This window comes from Drosophila biarmipes, chromosome 4 (genome assembly GCF_025231255.1).
Source record: "Drosophila biarmipes strain raj3 chromosome 4, RU_DBia_V1.1, whole genome shotgun sequence".
NCBI lineage: Eukaryota > Metazoa > Arthropoda > Insecta > Diptera > Drosophilidae > Drosophila > Drosophila biarmipes.
Window position 1 is genome coordinate 944,640 of NC_066614.1, and position 19,287 is coordinate 963,926.

Below are 19,287 nucleotides of genomic sequence, written 5' to 3' on the forward strand. Positions count from 1 at the left end.
TATAATCAAAGCAAATGAAATCCGTTAAGAATAAAACTTACTGAAGAAACTATTGCTTAGTTTTTTACCTTCATTTCAATTTCATGCATTTCGTACCTTGTTAACATCATCCGTTTATCTAAAATGCAAAACAGTGATATTTCTAAAAACTTGAACAACATCGACGAATCGATTCATCGATATTTCCTTTGATATATTTATGCGTCCAGGCCGCAGTCATTTATGTTGTTATCGATACCTAGTATATCAAATGAAAATTTCTTTTGACCGTTTAAAAAGGGTAGTGCTTATTTATAAAACCAAGAAGAAAAGGCATTGAAAATGATTTCCTTGTTGCCCATCAATTAAATGTCCCTAAAGACATTTTTACTAGAGCTATAGAGCCATATTTAATGAACTTATGTTTGAAAATACGCGAATGCCTGAAAATTTGATGTCAGTATCTACAAAGTGATGTGCTACAACATAATATGTCTAAACATGTTTGAAGATAGATTTAGTAGTGATTTTTGTAAATAATACAATGATTTTACACAATACCGAATGAATAATAACAGTTAGCGTCCCTTAAGTTTATGAGCATACAAACACACAATCAATTTGTGTACATGTACATAATAACGTATGTACGTATGAATGTAGCATCAGCGGAAAATGCAGGTATATCGGTATCAATGCAGGTACGTATGTATGTGCCTGCATTGATATACATACGTATGTATATATATCAGTGAGTACTGAATTAGGACCGCATAGAAGCGGGTCCTTGAATTAAACAGACAAATTTCCATCATTGTTAGAAAATGTTTATTAACACAAACTTTTTTTTCTTGAATTTTATAAGCCAGAACAGACATCACAACGAAATTGTGATGCCATTATCAATAATAATCCATCCGCATTATGGTGCATCAAAGCCAATAAATGTGAAAAACTTAAAATAAAACTACTTGGAAACGACCCTAAAAAATTAAAAATGGAGTCCAAATGCCATCCCAACAACAAAGGAGAGTCAAAAGACTATTTTATTGATCCTAACACTTCTTCCGAAACAAATCTGACTTCCCCGCGAAATGAAATTATATTTACGGTTCAATCCGCTTTCAACCTTATTCAATTACCAATGAAAACGAAATACAGATCTCGAATTGTTTCCAGGATGTCATTATTAATTATTGTAGCGCTTTTTATAATAACAAACCACTTAAGATTGACGCATGCCGATCAGGGTACGTATTGCTCAAAAGGGTTCTTGTCCCCTCCAGCAGAACACATTCTAATGCTTAAAAAATTTTTGCAGTTGTTCTGTTAGATACAACCAGAGAAGCTACATTGGAGTGGACCAGGTACCCATATGGTCCACAAGCCCAAACACCAGGGGTATGTATTAGTTTAGATTGTTTGTTCAAAAAATGTTACGTCTTGAAATTATTTTTGAATCGCGGCATTTATAATATTTTGATTTAAAAAATATAATATATTTAACAATAATATTGTTAAAATGCTAATTATTTTGTTTGAATACCAGTACGCAAATATCGCCAAGTACGTAAATATTGCCCAATGCGTTACAGTTGATTGATATTGTCTGTAATTCTTTTGTAGCCATAAGTATAAAACCCTTTATTGTATACTTCTTGTTTGTAGAGTATATAGTAAAAGTTTTGCTCATAGCTTTGTTCAGGAATACTCACAACTACCCAACAGTTTTCTTAATCATACCATCAGCTTAAAAGTTAAGAGCAATTAATGTTATTGACGGTCAGAGCTAGATCGACTCATCTGCTGACAGTGAGCTTAAGTAACATAAGTAACAAAATAAATTTAAAATGCATGCAAAACATAAACAAGAAAGGAAGTTAGCTTTAGCAAGCCGAAGTTTGTATACCCTTGCAGTTATAAGAAATAACGTTGGTAACGCCATGTAAAATTTGTTAGCATTCAGTTATTCAAATATTTAATTATTTTTTTTACCCTTTTTTTTGGCAACCATATCTTAGAGTGGTCCGTTTTATATTAAATTCAATTCAATATTTTGAAAAATTTGTCCAAAAAGCTATAATTTGTACAGTACTTTTTTCCCACCAATTTTCCTATCGTCCCTATAGCAGCTCTATGATACATGATAATATCGTCCGATTTTGGTAAAATTAAATTCAAAATTCAAAAATAATTAAAAAATGTTATTTCCAAGCGTAGAAGGTTATATGTTGAAAAACAACGAAGCTATAATTTTTTCATATTATTTTCTTACAATTTTTTTGTCGTTCGTGTGACAGCTATATGATATAGTGGTCCGATTTTGATACTGCGTTGCAAAAATCTGACTGAAATCATTCTAGCCTCCGCAAAAATAATTAAAAAATGTTATTTCCAAGCGTAGCAGGTTATATGTTGAAAAACAACGAAGCTATAATTTTTTCATATTATTTTCTTACAATTTTTTTGTCGTTCGTGTGACAGCTGTATGATATAGTGGTCCGATTTTGATACTGCGTTGCAAAAATCTGACTGAAATCATTCTAGCCTCCGCATGGGTATAGCTTCGGCAAGCCGAAGTTTTTATTAGTAATTAATTAATTAATTAATTATTTCTATGTTAGTGTCGTTCTTATTTTATTAAATTTAATTCAAAATTCTTAGAAATTCCAAAATGATATTCCCAATAGTATAAAATAATATGTAAAAAAACAACGAAGGTATAATTTGTTTCATATTATTTTCCCACCGATTTTTCGATCTTTTTCGATTTTGATAAAATTAAATTCGAAATTCAGACCTAATTAAAAAATGTTATTTTCAAGCTTAGAAGGTTATATGATGAAAAATACCAAAGATATAGTCGTCCGATTTTGATAAAATTTAATTCCAAGTTAAGAATTAATTAAAAAATGCTATTTCCAAACGTAGGTTATATGTTTCAGCCCAACAGCTTTAAAACTGAGACTCTAGTTTGCGGAGAAACAGACGGACATGGTTAAATCGTCTCGTCTAGTGTTGCAGATCAAGAATATATTTGGTGTGTAAAGGTCGAAAACTTTTAAAAATTACTCACACAACACATACAAATGTTCAACTGTTCATAATTTTTCTCCTTTTTATGTTTTGATCGGATAAATTAAGGTCGTGTAAGTAAGGCTTCCTTATTTATCCTGAGATAAATCAGTTCAAAGTAGCCTAGTCCGTAGAGCTTACATAAGTTAAAAAGTTATAGCTTATTATTAATGGCTTAAGTTATTGCAAACAAACATTCAAAGTTAAAAATCACCTAGAAGAATATAAAAATTAATGCTTACGTATGTAATTTCCCTCGAAGAAAGGCGTACTTTACTTGAATTCGTTTACATTTTGTTCTTTAACTGTATTTTAAAGAACTCGTAAGCTAACTCTTCTAATATTTATCTTTTGTTTTATTTACTTTTAGTGGGTCGAGGAGTCGTTCACAGATTTCGTAAAGGGCATAAATTGGAGGAGCTACGTGGTATGCGATGTGGCATATCACAATGTCAACAACTGGTTGTGGTCGCCTTTCATAGATCGTGGCCCAGCAAATCGACTGTACATTGAAATACAATTCACAATACGAGACTGCTCTTTGTTCCCAGGTAAATATAAGCATATGTCTACAGAAAAAAACCGCCACGCCGCATTAAGCGATCGAGGGTTCCATATCAAATTCTCTGAAAGGGTAAACATTTTTTTTAAATTTTATGATCTTATAATTTAATTTAGAACATCAAAAACTCATTTTATTGGTAATATTAAGCGCTTAAACTTCTCCATAGTGTCGTTTCTTAATATTCATAGGTACTGAGGACTAAGTCGAATTTGAAAACAGATTGTAAAATTCAAGTCCTTCAGCACCGAATTAATTCTTAGAAAAACACAAAAACCTAAAAGATAAACAACATCAGGGAGCGCTTCTCAACCGGAAAGCACACCGTGATTTCTGGGGTAAATGGCCCATTTTTATACCCTTGCAGAGGGTATAATGATTTCAGTCAGAAGTTTGCAACGCAGTGAAGACGTTTCCGACCCCACAAAGTATATATATTCTTGATCAGCGTCACAAGACGAGTCGATCTAGCCATGTCCGTCTGTCCGTCCGTTTCTACGCAAACTAGTTTCTCAGTTTTAAAGCTATCGGGCTGAAACTTTCCCAAAAGTCTTCTGTCTATTGCAGGTAGTATATAAGTCGGAACCAGCTCCCATAGGAACTATCGGAGAAAAAATTTTGAAAAAATTATATCTTCCGTGTTTTTTAACATATACCTTTCTAAGCTTGGATATAACATTTTTAAATTAGTTCTGAATTTCGAATTAAATTTTATCAAAATCTGACGACTATATCATATAGCTCCCATAGGAACAATCGGAAAATTAGTGGTATAATAATATTGAAAAATTATATCTTCGGTGTTTTTTAACTTATAACCTCCTACGCTTGGAAATAACATTTTTTATTTGGCTTTGAATTTCGAATTAAATTTTATCAAAATCGGACGACTATACCATATAGCTGCCATAGGAACGATCGGAAAATTAATAGGAAAACATGAAATAAAAATTATATCTTTCGTGTTTTTTAACATATAACCTTATGAGCTTGAAAATATAATTTTTTAATGATTTCTGAATTTCGAATTAAATTTTATTAAAATCGGACGACTATATCACATAGCATATAGCATATAGTCATAGCAACGATCGGATAATTGGTGGGAAATAATGTGAAACAAATTATAGCTTTGAGGCTTTTTGACATATTATCTTATAATATTGGGAATTTACATTTTTATGCTTTTAAGAATTTCTAATTCAATTTAATAAAATTACTGATTATTTTTTATAGCTGCAATGGTATACAAACTTCGGCTTGCCGAAGTTAACTTCCTTTCTTGTTCTGGATGATTCACATTGAGCATAATATTCTGAAGTTTGGCTTGCCTTTACATAAAAGGCCGTGGTCCATTGTGTAAGTTGCTGGCCAACGAAGTATGCGAGTTTGCCTTTTTTATACTTGTTCCACGTACGGCGGATTCTTTGCCCTCTATAACACTCACAAACCGCTCCGTAAGATCGGTATCATAACTTTAGTTTGTTGATGGTGCGTGAACGTCACGAACCTTTACGTCGTTAAAGGTGTTTTTTTTTTAAAATAAACTTATATATTAAAATAAAAGAAGTTAACTTCGTCAAGCAAAAGTTTTTATGTCCTAGCAGCTATATGAAATAATCAATGTGACAGTAATGTTAAATTTTTGATTATTGTTGCTCGCTTCAGTGATATTAAAACATATTTTTTAAAATTATTTTTGTTTGTTTGCAACGCAGTGAAGGAGACGTTTCCGAACCCATAAAGTATATTCTTGATCAGCATCACTAGACGAGTCAGTCAAGCCATTTCTGTCTGTCCGTCCGCCTGTCCGTCCGTTTCTACGCAAACTAGTCTCTTTCGGGCTGAAAATTTCCCAAAAGTCTTCTTTCTTTCAGGCAATATATAATTATATTATATTATTATATTTTTCAATCGTTTCTATTGCAGCTCCGATCGATCGCCCGATTTTAGTAAAATAAAATTCGAAATTTGGAACTAATTTAAAAATGTAAAAAATGTAAAAATGTAATTGCCAAGCAGAGGAGGTTATATTTAAAAAAAAAACACCAATAATATTCTTTAAAAAATAGTTTTTTTACGATTATTCCTATGGGAGCTATAGAATATAGTGGTTCATTCCGTAGCGTAGAAACGGACAGAAATTTGGACGGACATGGTTAGATCGACTCGTGATGTTATGCTGATCAAGAATATATATACAATTTACATATGATCATAATACCCTCTGCAAGGGTATAAAAATATGAATTTAACAATTACATGCAATAAAAAATTAATTTTAATGTCACCATATAAGATAGAGAAATTCTGTTATAAAATTCAAAACAAACAAAATGTAATAACCATTTTTTTAATTTTAGGAAACGCTTTGTCCTGCAAGGAAACCTTTAGTTTACTATTCTACGAGTTTGATGCTGCCACTCGAGAGCCGCCGCCCTGGCAAACAGACAGCTACAGACTTATTGCTCGCATCGCAGCTGGAGAAGGTCGCTTTAATCAAAACTCTGATGTAGATATAAACACGGAGGTAAAAAGCATAGCAGTGAACAAAAAAGGTGTTTATTTTGCGTTTAGAGATCAGGGCGCTTGTATAAGCGTTTTGGCAGTGAAAGTTTATTATATAACGTGTCCTGCTGTTACCGAGAATTTTGCCCACTTTAACGAGACACCCACGGGAAAAGAAATTACTATTATTGAGAAGCAAAATGGAACATGTGTCGAAAACGCGGAACCGTACGAGGCCCCAACATATTTATGTAAAGGTGATGGAAAATGGACCATTCTTACTGGTGGCTGTCGTTGCAAGGCCGGCTATGAACCAAACAATTTAAATAAAACTTGCACAGGTTAGTATATATATATATATATAAACACGAACTTGTTACCATTTTTAAAATTGTAAAGTCAGTTAATTAATAACTCAACTGAAGATATTAAATCGTGCCCGATTCCACCAAGTGCTGTTCAAGGCGTTTAATAGTGGAGCTCGTAAACCAATTATATTAAAATTATAGGAAAGTAAAAGTTCAAACTCTCAATTAAGCTAAAAATCATTTAAAAACACCTGCTAACGAGTTAAAAATATAGTGACGATCGCACCTTCAACAAACAAAAGTTCTGATATCAACTTTTGTGACGAAAATATACGATCTACTAAAAATTACACTCTACATTTCTTACATTCGGAACACCGCTTTTTTGTTTGATATCAAAGTTTTTGTTTATACATATAGGTACATATACGTTCTCAAAATTCATAGAATTTAAATTTTTTATGTGAAACTGTTTTTAAGAATTTTAATGATTTCAAGACCCAAAAATGGAGTATGAATACGCACAAAGCAAATCAGAAGCTCAGGCAGTGTTCGATTTTCTGAACTGGATTATGTTGTCGTTTTTAAGGGGTAGCTTTTTACGTGAGCTATACACTTTAAAATTTTACCCGAAATCTTTAAAGTAGTTTAAAGAAAAAAATAATTTTAAACTGAATAAAAAATTATTATTTAAAAAATAATTTTTAAACGGTTTTTATTAGACAAATCATGTTGAAATGGTGTACAAAGCATTTCAAAATACCTTTCTAATAACATATAGCACCTGTATATATACAAAATTTAGCTATTTATAGCTGTTTTCTCGCCAAACTAGCTAGTTTTTTCAAAAAGTATTCACAACTTTTTCTTTATCTGAAATTCATGAATATACAAAAATACATCACTCGACAGGTCACTAAAACACTATTATAAAACAATAACACAACACATATTGGCATAAAAATTACTCAGTTTTATAGTAGATACCCTTATTTTAAATATACATTTTATTTTACGACGATTGAAATTAATTTTTTTGTGGCAGCTAATATTTAAGCTTTGTTCCTGTAACGTGCGCGTGCTTTTTGTCGCAATTCTCTCGCTATTCGTAGCGCGTACATTAGAGAGACCAAAAATAATATTACCGTTCGTTTTATTGCTCTGTTAAAAAATATTTTTAAAAAAAAAAATTCACAAACATCAGATTTTTGTTTCTTTTATTTTTGGCTTATGAAATCAACCGCTGTGCACCGGTTCCAATAAAAGTACATATTTGAATTAATATGGTAATGTTTTGATATTGATTTTATCTCCATTCGGGATTAAAACAAGAAAATTTTACACCCAAAAACAATTAATCGTCATCCATTAAGCTTTTGTCAAAGCTTTTTTATCACAATCAAGCATTTTGCCCCCTGGAACAAAAATGAATGCGTGGCTAGCCCTCTGAGCACTATGATTTTGATGCACAGGCTTGAGGAATAGTGGTTCGAGTCCTCCCCGTGACAAATTTATTTATATTTTTTTATTTAAAGTCTGAAATCAATTAAGTAGTGCAGCTTTTTTATTACAATTATAAGAAAATTTTAGATATTATTCATAAATACTTAAGGCGTACTCTGCTTCGGTGGGTACTTGAACATAGGACCCGCTGGATCAGATACAGACGCTTTAACCGCTGTTCGTTTTCGCGGGCGTTAAGTTCTAATGTCATGAAAACCAAAAGGTACTAACGCGGTATAAAAAATCCACGACACACCACTTCGAGTCGAAATGCAACACACTTTTGGTTCTATTTTTCGTTCTTTCCGTTCATTTTGAGATTATTGGGTTTCTGAGAACCAATTCAATTTAATTTAGGAACCACGTTCTTGTTTTGAAAACAGTTTCGATTTAACCAATTTTTAAGTACAAACTTAACAGAATTCAAACACAAAGAGAACATTTTTTTAAACTCAGTTGAGACCGTCAGAATTATCTCTTCTTTTCAAACTAAGCAGGTAATTTTATATATTTTAAATTTAAAATTATTATTTTCAGAATGTCCCCTTGGTACGTTTAAATCACCAGAGGTAACCAAATGTACGCCATGTCCGCCTAACTCAAATTCTTCAAAAACTGCATCACCATTTTGCAAGTGTATGCCGGGATACTATAGACATCCAAGTGACGGCCGACATATGCCTTGTTACAGTCCACCATCTGCGCCTACAAATCTAACGTTGTTGTTTGTTGATCAAACGAGTGCCATAATATCTTGGAGCGCTCCAACCAAGAATAAAACGAACACGGGCAAAACGCTGTCTAATAAGTACCACAGTGATATTGTGTACAAGATCCGGTGCAATATGTGCAGCCCAAATGTTATGTACAATCCGTCAAGTGACACATTTAACGAAACGAAAATAACATTAACAAATCTTGAACCGGTTACGACATATACAGTGCAAGTACACGCAACCAATAGCGTGTCGCATCTTACCGACTTAAGCCGGCACCCCAACGAATCGTCACTAATAACAACCAATGACACACCATTTTCTAATGTGTCGTTTTTCACCATTCCCTTGGATTTGAATGAAATAAAGACCAGTCACGCAGAAATTGTGTTTACTACAGAGTCTGTTTTGCTATCTACAGCTTTTAACTTACGTATATTGGCCATAACTAGTAAAGATGCCGATTTGGAGTGGGACAAGCCAATTCAAAGTGATTCTCCACTTGAGTTTTATGAACTGCGTTGGTTTCCCAAGTTAGAATTAGATGTTATTAATAAAACAGCTTTGAATACAAAGGAGACAAAGGCACATATAGAAGGACTGATGGAAAATACCGAATATGGATTTCAAGTCCGCTGTAAAACAATAAATGGTTTTGGTTCTTATAGTAATATGATTTACGCCCAAACTCTTCAATCCGTTGGGTCAGGTAAATTGTATCCACTTATACATTGACGGTAATAATTAAACAAAGTGTCCTTTATAACAGTATACGACGATTCCGTGCAATTACGATTTATTGCTGGTGCCATTGTGACGGGAGTACTTTTTCTAGTGATTTTTATAATAGCTACGGTATACTTCATGAGATCCAAACATCAGGATGAACTTGATAAAAAATCGACAAATCATTTACCCTTACCATTGGATTACGCTACTAATGAAGGTTAGTTTTTAAATATTAATTATGTATAACTATTATCAAGTATAATATTTAGAAATATAAGCCCGTTTTTAGTAGAGTAAAATTGGGATAATGTTTTTTTTTATTATTTTTCCAAAAGTGGTAGAACTAATGTTTCTTGAGCTGTTTAACATCGTCTAGAATTTTCAGGACTCTAAAATAACGTTTTTCGATAAAATAATAAACTGACTGATTGTACGTCTGTCCGTCTGACTTCCGTCCGCTTCTACGCAAATTAGTCTCTCAGTTGTAAAGCTATCGGGCTATCCAAAAGTTGCGAAAGTCTGACTGAAATCATAATACCGACTGCAAGGGTATAAAAAGTGTATCTTTGTGTTGTTTAACATACATCCTCCTAATATTGGAAATAACATGTCTTAGTTAGTTATTAATTTCAAACATAATTTTATCAAAATCGGACAACTATATCAAATAGCTACCACAGGAACAGGAACGATTGGAAAATTTGTGGGAAAATAGAAATAAACATGGTTTTTTGATCTATTATCTTATACTAAAAAGAATTTAATTTTTTTTTATTATTATGAGTTTTGAATTTAAAAACTTTAAATTACCGGCGATCGAAAAATTAATTACATTTTTGTTGTAATAGTAATGCCTTTAAAATAAGGGGTAAGTAGTGCGATTTTTTCTGTTTTCAGAGGTAAACTTTGAAACTAGTTTGTGGTGCTTTTTGGTTCAATGGGAAAGCTCTTTAAAAGAAGGGATGTTTGTAAATGTTTGTTGGATATTTTGCAAACATTTCCGAGGAACTGAATAAACTGTACATGTATCTTTGAGGACTTCTTAAATAAGTAATTCTTTTACTAACTAGAGAGAAGATAGATGGTTTTTTTTTCCACGTACGGCGTCTTGTTGAACAAAATAGCCATTAAATATTAATAACTAACTTTTTGAGCAAATTTTTTTGGTCGACGCCAAAAAAACTGACCCACTGAATCAGGATGGGCAATTTAATTTCACTTAAAAAAATTGTTTTTTTATCCAATTAAAGAAAAAACTTTATAAAACTGCACTTTAAATTTGTTATCAATTTTAAATGATTTTCTTATCATAAAAAAAATTAAAATATTTTTCCTACGACTAACAAAGGTTAAAAACTGACCTTTTTAAAAAACAAGAAAGGAAGTTAAATTTGTCATTCCCAAATTTGTATACCCTTGCAGTTAAAAGAAATAATCAACGTTAGTAACACCATGTTGAAATTTCTAGGATTGCTGCTATAAACAATAAAAACTATTTTATTATTTCTCTAAAAATTTCTTCGACAGCTAAATGTTTGAGCCGCTTTTTATTCAATTTAATTCGAAATTCATATAAATATAGAAAATTGTATTTCCTATATTATAAGATAACACATACATATGTCAAAAAACACAGATGCTATAATTTGTTTCAAATTATTTTCCAACAAATTTTCCGATCGTTCCTATGACAGCTATGTATATAATAAAATTGTACGATTTTTATAAAATTAAATTCCAAATTTAGAACTAAATAATGTTATTTCCAAACGTAGGAGGTTATATTTAAGAAAAAACCAATGATTTAATTTTTTGATATAATTTTCCTACCAAGTTTCTGATTGTTTCTATGAAAGCTGTATAATATATTCGTCCGATTTTGATAAAATTAAATTCGAAACTCAGAGTTATATAATAAACGATATTTCCAAGCGTAGGTTATATGTATTTATATAGGTTACCAAAGATGTTGTTTTCTGTTTTCATATTATTTTCCCAGGAATTTTCCGACAGTTTCTATGGCAGTCCGATCCGGCTTGTTCTGACTTATATACTACCTGAAAAGGGGAGACTTTTGGGAAAGTTTCAGCGCGTTAGCTTTAAAACTGAGACCCTGGTTTGACGGACATGGCTAGATCGACTCGTCTAGTGATGCTGATCAAGAATTTATTTTATTACTTTATGGGGTCGGTCTCATTCACTGCGTTGCAAGCTACTGACTGAAATCATTATACCCTCTGCAAGGGTATAAAAACAAGATGGTCATACTGAAACTAATACATAAATTATATGGTCATACTGAAAGTAATACATAAATTAAATTATTGAAGTAGATAGTTTACTATATATCTAAAGGGGAGGATACCTTTAAGCAATTTACCCTTAAAATTACCATGCAATTTTATGTTACTGATGTAAAAGAAAATGTTCTTTAGAACAGGTAATAGAGTTTCGAAGGTCCAATAGCTATAGAGTTGAGATACTAGTTTCAGAATCTTTAATTTCAGCGCATGTTTGTTATCCGAATGTGCTATGCCCGCTCAAACGCTGACAACGTTAAAGTTAGAATGATTTTGCAAAGATGTCCAAGAGATTTCGTTGTGGGTATCTCTACCCGCCTACATTTGTTCAAACGGTCCAAGCGGTATGATCCCCTATGTGCAGAAGTTTTCGAATAGCTGCCTTAGGAACGATCGGAAAATTAGTAGAAAAACATGAAATAAAAATTATATCTTTTGTGTTTTTTAACATATAACCTTATGAGCTTGAAAATTATTTAATTAATTTTATTAAAATCGGACGACTATATCATATAACATATAGGATATAGTCATAGCAACGATCGGATAATTGGTGGGAAATAATGTGAAACAAATTTTATCTTATAATATTGGGAATATAAAGTTTTATATTTTTAAGAATTTCGAATTCAATTTAATAAAATTATTGATTATTTTTTATAACTGCAAGGGTATACAAACTTCGGCTTGCCGAAGTCAACTTCCTTTTTTGTTAGACTATTTTTTTAAACAATATTTTTGTAAAATTAAATTTTTTTTATTTTTACTTATAATTTGTTTTATATTTTATAATTTTAAATTATGTTTTTATAGCTAAAATTTTTTTTGATTTACCACTTGGGACTTTAGGAATTAATCGCTCCTCTAGATATATATCTTTTGTTTGTAAATTACATATTACAAATTTGAGAAAAAATCGAATAAATTTCTAACAACAAAACTGAACACAATGTTCGTACCCAAGGGTGCTTAACATTACCAGCACCCAACAAATCAGTACCTGACGCACGGTATCACCCACTAGCTATAAGAATTGCTGATCAGTATGTTATATTCAATGTCAACGGTTGACTCAACGTCTCAACGGCGCACTGACCCACCAAAGCGGTCAGAACATTGTAGCAGAGTCAGCAGAGTCAACTACGTTAACTGCTATCATCATCGAAAACCACCTATTGACCTACTCTAGAATATGACTCATCTCAGTAAACTTCCGTGTTCTATGTAGTATATAAGCAAACCAACTTTAGAACAAATCAGTTATCCGCACTTATAACTCCGCGGTTCTACTTCCTACTTCTGGGTATTGACCTCGTAACACATCTCAACTAACCTCCGGTAGCTCAAACCTCAAAAGTTTTTGCTACCTTTAGTGATATTCAGAACTGATTAAAAAACCGTATTTCCAAGCGTATGTTAAAAAAAGGACCTTCAAAAAGAGTTTGGATACTCACAAAAAAGGGTCAATGCTTAGGCAGTGTTAGATGCTCAGAACTGGTAAATGTGGCAATTTGTTTTTATTTATAACTTTTACAAGAATGTGTCGTATGCCAAAAGTTGAGGAATCCCTTTCTGGTGCGCTGCGGTCCACGATGATTGTTGTCAGTGGAACTATGTAGGATCGGTTGAAAAAATCGAATCGTCGGTAGTGCTAACAGCTGACCAACCGGCCATGTCTTTTTGTAGGTTACTGCGTTATTCAACAGCTGACCCCAGAAATTATCCATTGTACATGTCGATGGCCAAAGCTGTAACAATTTTACTAGTTCCTTAAACCGAATTGGAAAAATAAATTTTAAATATTTGAACCTTTTTAGTTGACTTTGTGGTCGGCTTGCCGATTTAAGGTAATTTTAAAACTTAAAGGCCCAGTTGGGTATAAAAAAAGTCGGATGATCGACTAAATATTTTTTGATTTTTAAAACTATATCAATCCTTTTTTCAATATTATTCTTGTTTTTATTTTTAGTTAATTCTATGGATACTACTCCAATTGTCAAAACACTTCACTTAAACGGTATATCTTTTCGTCAATTTATATATTTCTCTTATCCTCTAAGTCGAATTAACTGGTTATTGGGGTTGCATGTTTTTATATACTACTATATATTTTATATTAACAAGTTTATTACGACATCTATTGTCAGATGTTTGACTAATTTGTCGAGCTCCTTCGGTGGAGTTACTTGTTTAATATAAGCATTCGCCTAAGTAACAAAGTAAACATGTGATCTAAAAATCAAACCAACCTGTCACGATTGTGGAATATAACTCGAGATTAAATTAGAAGCGGTATTTTTATCTTTTTTGTAATGTCTTAGAAGTAGTTCTATGAATGGTTATCCAGACTTCTTTGTGGACACGATAATCTTCTCACGCAAACACCGTGTCAACCTATATATGTCAATTAAAAAAAAGGATTTTTACTCTCTTCTCTATTCAAAAAGCTGCCTTGATTTAAGGTGCGTTTAGCAGTTAAGACGTTAACCATGTTTTTGTCTTACGTTGAACGTGAGCTGGCAAAGGCCAACCAGAGCAATTGCCTATGCTTTCCTCATAGGACGCTGGCGACCGCTACTTTAAAACAGAATATTTTCCATCACTACTCACAACAAGGTCGCCCACAGCTTTGCTGACGAATATCAAGATTGACAAGAAAGGAAGTTAACTTCGGGAAGCCGAAGTTTGTATTAAGAGTATACAAACTTCGGCTTGCCGAAGTTAACTTCCTTTCTTGTCAATCTTGATATTCGTTATAAGAAATAAGCAACTTTAGTAACACCATGTACAAATTTTAAAGATTGTTGCTGACTTCAGTGATATTCAAAAAAAATTATTTCATTCTTTTTTTAGATTGAATTCGAAGTTCTTAAAAATATAAAAAATTATATTATAAGATAATATGTCACAAAGCCCCAAAGCTATAATTTGTTTCATATTATTACACATAATTAAAAAATGTTATTTCCAAGCTAAAATTAAATTAGGTATAATATTTTATTTATTTTATTCCTAGCCATATCTGTCTGTCCGTATGAACGCTGAGATCTGGGAAATTATAAGAGCTAGAACAGTCAAGCTTGGCATGCAGATTCCTGGGCTTCCTGAGCAGCGCATGTTTCTTGTTGCTTTAAACCTAAAGCGCCCACTCTAACGCCCACAATTCCCAAAAATCTGTATGATAGAAAAAAATGGTAACTAAAATGTGTTGTCTCATCAATACCTATTGACGCAAAAAAATGTGGCACGACCACTCTATATTATTTTATTATTTTACTGACCTTTTCTTTGACAGCTTTATGTTAGAGTCGTCCGATTTTTATTAATTTTTTTTTCGAAATTCAGAATAAATTAAAAAATGTTATTTTCAAACCTAGATATAAATATAAGATAGAATAAATTTTATATATTATTTTCCGACCAATTTTCCGATCGTTCCTATGGCAGCTATATGATATAGTCGTACGATTTTGATAAGATTTAATTCAATATTCAGAATTAATTAAAAAATTTGTAATGTTATAGGAGGTTATTTGTGGAAAACACCAAATATACAATTAAAAAGATTTTTTCGATTATTCCTTTGGGAGCTACATATAAGATATATATGTCCAATCCGTTTGGTTTTGACTTATATACTACCAGCAAAAGAAAGTAGACTTATGGGAAAGTTTCAGCCCGATAGCTTTAAAACTAAGAGAATAGTTTGCTTAGAAACGGACGGACAGATGGATAGACGGACAGACGGACGGACAGAAGGACATGATTAGATCGACTCGCCAGTGACGCTGATCAAGAATGAATATACTTTATGGGGTCGGAGACGTCTCCTTCACTGCTTTCCAAAAATGTAACTTTAAATCATTTCAATTTCTTTTGTATGACAGTCCTTTCTTTGTATTCATACTCTTTGGGAATAGCTTTTATACATACTTTCCGAGATCACAGCGCTCTTACGGAAATTGGTATTTGCCTCTTAGGGTCTAAGCAACAGCCGCTATTTTCGTTCCGTTCGCGCTCTTGGTCTCGGATTTTTGTTTGGACAGTAACACACAAATCGGTCCCTCAGAGACTGGTCAATACATTTTTTACAAGAAAATCATTAAAAAGAGGGAAAACATGAAAGTGATAGGCCGTTTTTTATATCCTTTCAATGCTATTGCATCATTTTTTATCTGCACGTATATTAAAATTAAAAAAAGTTTACGAAAAATAAAATGTAATGTAATATGTTATAAAAAAATACTTTTTTATTTATATTATTTAATCGGATTACTGGTAATTTTATAAAGCTTCTTATTTTCCATTGTCGTTTTCAGTGACGACACCTCTATTTGGAAATAGTAGGAGTTATGTAGATCCGCATACATATGAAGACCCTAATCAAGCCATAAGGGAATTTGCTCGGGAAATTGATGCAAACTATATTACTATCGAAGCTATTATAGGTAAGTTTTTCTCACAGGTCAAATGATTTTGAATTCATAATAATAAAAATACAAACTTCTTAGGTGGTGGAGAATTTGGAGATGTCTGCCGTGGCCGCTTAAAAATACCTCCCAATTTTGTACAGGACATTGATGTGGCAATAAAAACTTTAAAGCCAGGTAACGTAATTTTTCTAAGCTATAAGGGATACTTCTAGAGCTTTGAAAATAATGCTTTTTATGTCCTAAATGTCAAAAAAACATTATCAAAGAGACACTTCTAGACCGATGAAAAAAATAATTTTATGTCCCAAATGTCCTAAAAATTATTAAAGATGGCTTGAATAGGAGCTTATTAAACAACAAGGTATAAGCAATATTTTTGTTTAAGTAGTCTTTTAAAAAAAAGCTTAAATTAAACTTAAATGATTACAGCTAAAAGGTGTAAAACAAAAATAATTAAAACCAAAACACACAACACCTAGGAATGTTTTTCACAAATCTAATAAATACTTATTTAAACAGGATCTTCGGAAAAAGCGCGCTGTGACTTTTTGACGGAGGCTTCCATTATGGGACAGTTTGATCATCCTAATGTTATTTATCTACAGGGAGTAGTTACACGCTCAAATCCAGTAATGATTATTACAGAGTACATGGAGAACGGTAGCTTAGACACATTTCTTCGTGTGAATGATGGAAAGTTTCAAACCTTACAGCTGATAGTAATGCTTCGAGGTATTGCCAGCGGGATGGCATATTTAAGTGATATGAATTATGTACACAGAGACTTGGCGGCACGAAATGTTCTTGTAAATGCCCAATTAATTTGCAAGATCGCGGACTTCGGTTTGTCACGCGAAATTGAGAACGCCAGTGATGCCTACACAACAAGGGTATGTATAGGAAAAGGGATATTTTGATTTTTTTAAAGTATGTAATTTGTTAGAAATTAAAATTAAAGCAGAATTGAATCATTGGCATGACTGAAACAATTGCCAATTACCTCTTACCTAACCTAGCGATTACTCTTCCAACGCTCTTTATTTCTATATCTTTGCGAGGGTATAACGAGTTTAGCCGCACCGCACTGAAGGACACGTTTACGACCCCATACAATATGTATTTTCTGTCGTCTGTCCGTCTCTAGGTAAACTAGTATTTCAGTTTAAACTTGAAATTAAATGAAACCGTTTTAAAAGTCTTGCTCAGCTAGTTTAGTTGGATTGTACGGTAATTTTAAAATGAAGAAAGTCTATATTTCTTGTCGTATTTTTTCGTGTTTTCACAATATTAACAAATGTTATACAGTCACTAAGATGGTACAAATTTTAAAGTTTGCCGAGTTGGAGAATTCTTGGAGCATTTACAAAATATTATTTTGTAAACTTGTCTTTTTAATATTTCCATCTAATATCCATCTCTCCAGCCAACAATTTTTCAAATCTGAATCTAAAATGTTTCTTATAGATTATATTAGTGATTGTTCAGCCAATCATTTTTAACATTTTCTAATTAGACGTCTTTTTGGATTAAAAAAATTATAAACAAAAAATTTTTTTTCGGGTTTACTCCGATACACGCTATTACTTACTTACCGACTAGTATACGTAAAAAGGTTTCAGGCTAATTCAAAATGTGGCCAACAAAAGGGGGTCGATTTGTAAATGGACATTTGTGAATTTCCTCTTTTGATATATTTCCCATAAAAACCAGTAATTTGTATATTTTTGGTATCCAAAGGGTGGCAAAATTCCAGTGCGTTGGACTGCGCCAGAAGCTATTGCTTTTAGAAAATTTACTTCCGCATCGGATGTATGGTCTTATGGAGTAGTTTTATGGGAGGTCATGTCGTATGGAGAGCGCCCATATTGGAACTGGTCAAATCAGGTAAAAACTAAACCTAACAAAACTAAAGTATTGTACTTAAAATGACTTTATAAATTTTATATAGGACGTGATAAAGAGTATAGAAAAGGGCTATCGTTTACCAGCTCCGATGGACTGTCCAGAAGCCCTCTACCAGCTAATGTTAGATTGCTGGCAAAAGCAACGTACTCATCGACCCACATTTGCTAGCATCGTTTCAACTCTCGATAACTTGGCAAGACAACCGCAGTCATTATTGACTACTCGAAACTCACCGGAATCAGACGGTACTCATGTTTTAGATACGCAGCGTGGTCAAAATATTTTCATAAGCACCGACCTTTGGTTGGAGAACATTAAAATGTCAAGATATTGTCAGCATTTTAAAGAGGCTAATTTAATTAATGCTCAACAGGTAAGATAATCAAATTAAAATCTGCTCGGAAAAGTTACTTATTTAAATATGTAAATGCAGATTTCTAGGTTAACAGCTCAACAATTGTCGGATATGGGAATTACTTTGGTGGGTCATCAAAAAAAGATTTTACACCAAGCCCGCCAACTGGACACTATAATATAATCGTTTTATTTTGACTTAGTAGTCTATGATGTACATATAAATAATATGATATATATTATATACACTTCATATATATATATAAAAAGAACAAATAACACGTGTGAAATACAAAAACACAAGAACACATTAAATAGTTTAAGATTTTTATAGGTTCTTTTAACTAGAACTTTAGAATATATGATAGAGAAAAGTATTGATTTGCGTCGCTTATACAAAAAGCTTACTTTATTTATGAGTATCAATGGTTTATCATACAGTTTTCAGGCTTAATATATATGTATATCGTCGCTTTTAATTGCTCAGCTATTTTTTTAAGTTTTTTGTTGTGATATAAGTGACATAAACAAAATTATTAATTTTAACTAAACTTTAATTCATTGCTTATTTTGCATATAACATTAAAAACTCAATAAAAGTACATTCGTGCGTACGGTACGGTTTTCCGACCTAATGATTAGAATTATAACTATTTTTTTTACTAAAAGCTGTACAATTATGGTGGGCCGAAGATTAAGAGCTAATTAGTTTTTAGGACTCTGTCTTATAATTACACAAACTATACTTCCGATTTAAAGGGGATATTTTTGGATAATTGTGTGTAGAAATTATTCCCATCTTCTTCCCTTCATTTTCATCTCGATGTGTCACTCTTAATTTTGTTAAACATTTTTCTTTAAACTATATACAACTAAAGAAGCTAATCTTTGGTGAAGCTTAAATCACCAAGACAT

General features: G+C 32.2%; 1 protein-coding gene across 10 annotated transcripts; it reads left to right on the forward strand.

Moving 5' to 3' along the window:
• Positions 1-212: 212 nt before the first annotated feature.
• LOC108035999 (ephrin type-B receptor 1-B) lies at positions 213-19,022 on the forward strand. 10 transcript variants are annotated; one of them, XM_050886852.1, is made up of 14 exons: positions 213-680; positions 845-1,229; positions 1,301-1,380; positions 3,425-3,605; positions 5,980-6,465; positions 8,473-9,360; positions 9,421-9,597; positions 13,650-13,697; positions 15,973-16,128; positions 16,192-16,287; positions 16,633-17,003; positions 17,851-17,997; positions 18,062-18,391; positions 18,452-19,022. In XM_050886852.1, exons 1-14 carry the CDS (start codon positions 576-578, stop codon positions 18,554-18,556), a joined length of 3,555 nt encoding a protein of 1,184 aa, XP_050742809.1. In that variant the 5' UTR covers positions 213-575; the 3' UTR covers positions 18,557-19,022. The 10 variants fall into 10 exon arrangements, with proteins under 10 accessions (XP_050742809.1, XP_050742814.1, XP_050742811.1 ...); XM_050886857.1 differs by having other exon boundaries at positions 215-680; positions 1,159-1,229; XM_050886854.1 differs by having other exon boundaries at positions 215-660.
• The last annotated feature ends 265 nt before the right edge of the window (positions 19,023-19,287 follow it).

Excerpts from the sequence above, each read along its gene's own strand:
- LOC108035999 (XM_050886852.1), top strand. The coding sequence starts at position 576 with ATGAGCATACAAACACACAATCAATTTGTGTACATGTACATAATAACG. Across the intron at positions 6,466-8,472 it reads TTTAAATAAAACTTGCACAG|AATGTCCCCTTGGTACGTTT; the intron begins GTTAGTATATAT and ends TATTATTTTCAG. Across the intron at positions 16,129-16,191 it reads TACTATCGAAGCTATTATAG|GTGGTGGAGAATTTGGAGAT; the intron begins GTAAGTTTTTCT and ends CAAACTTCTTAG.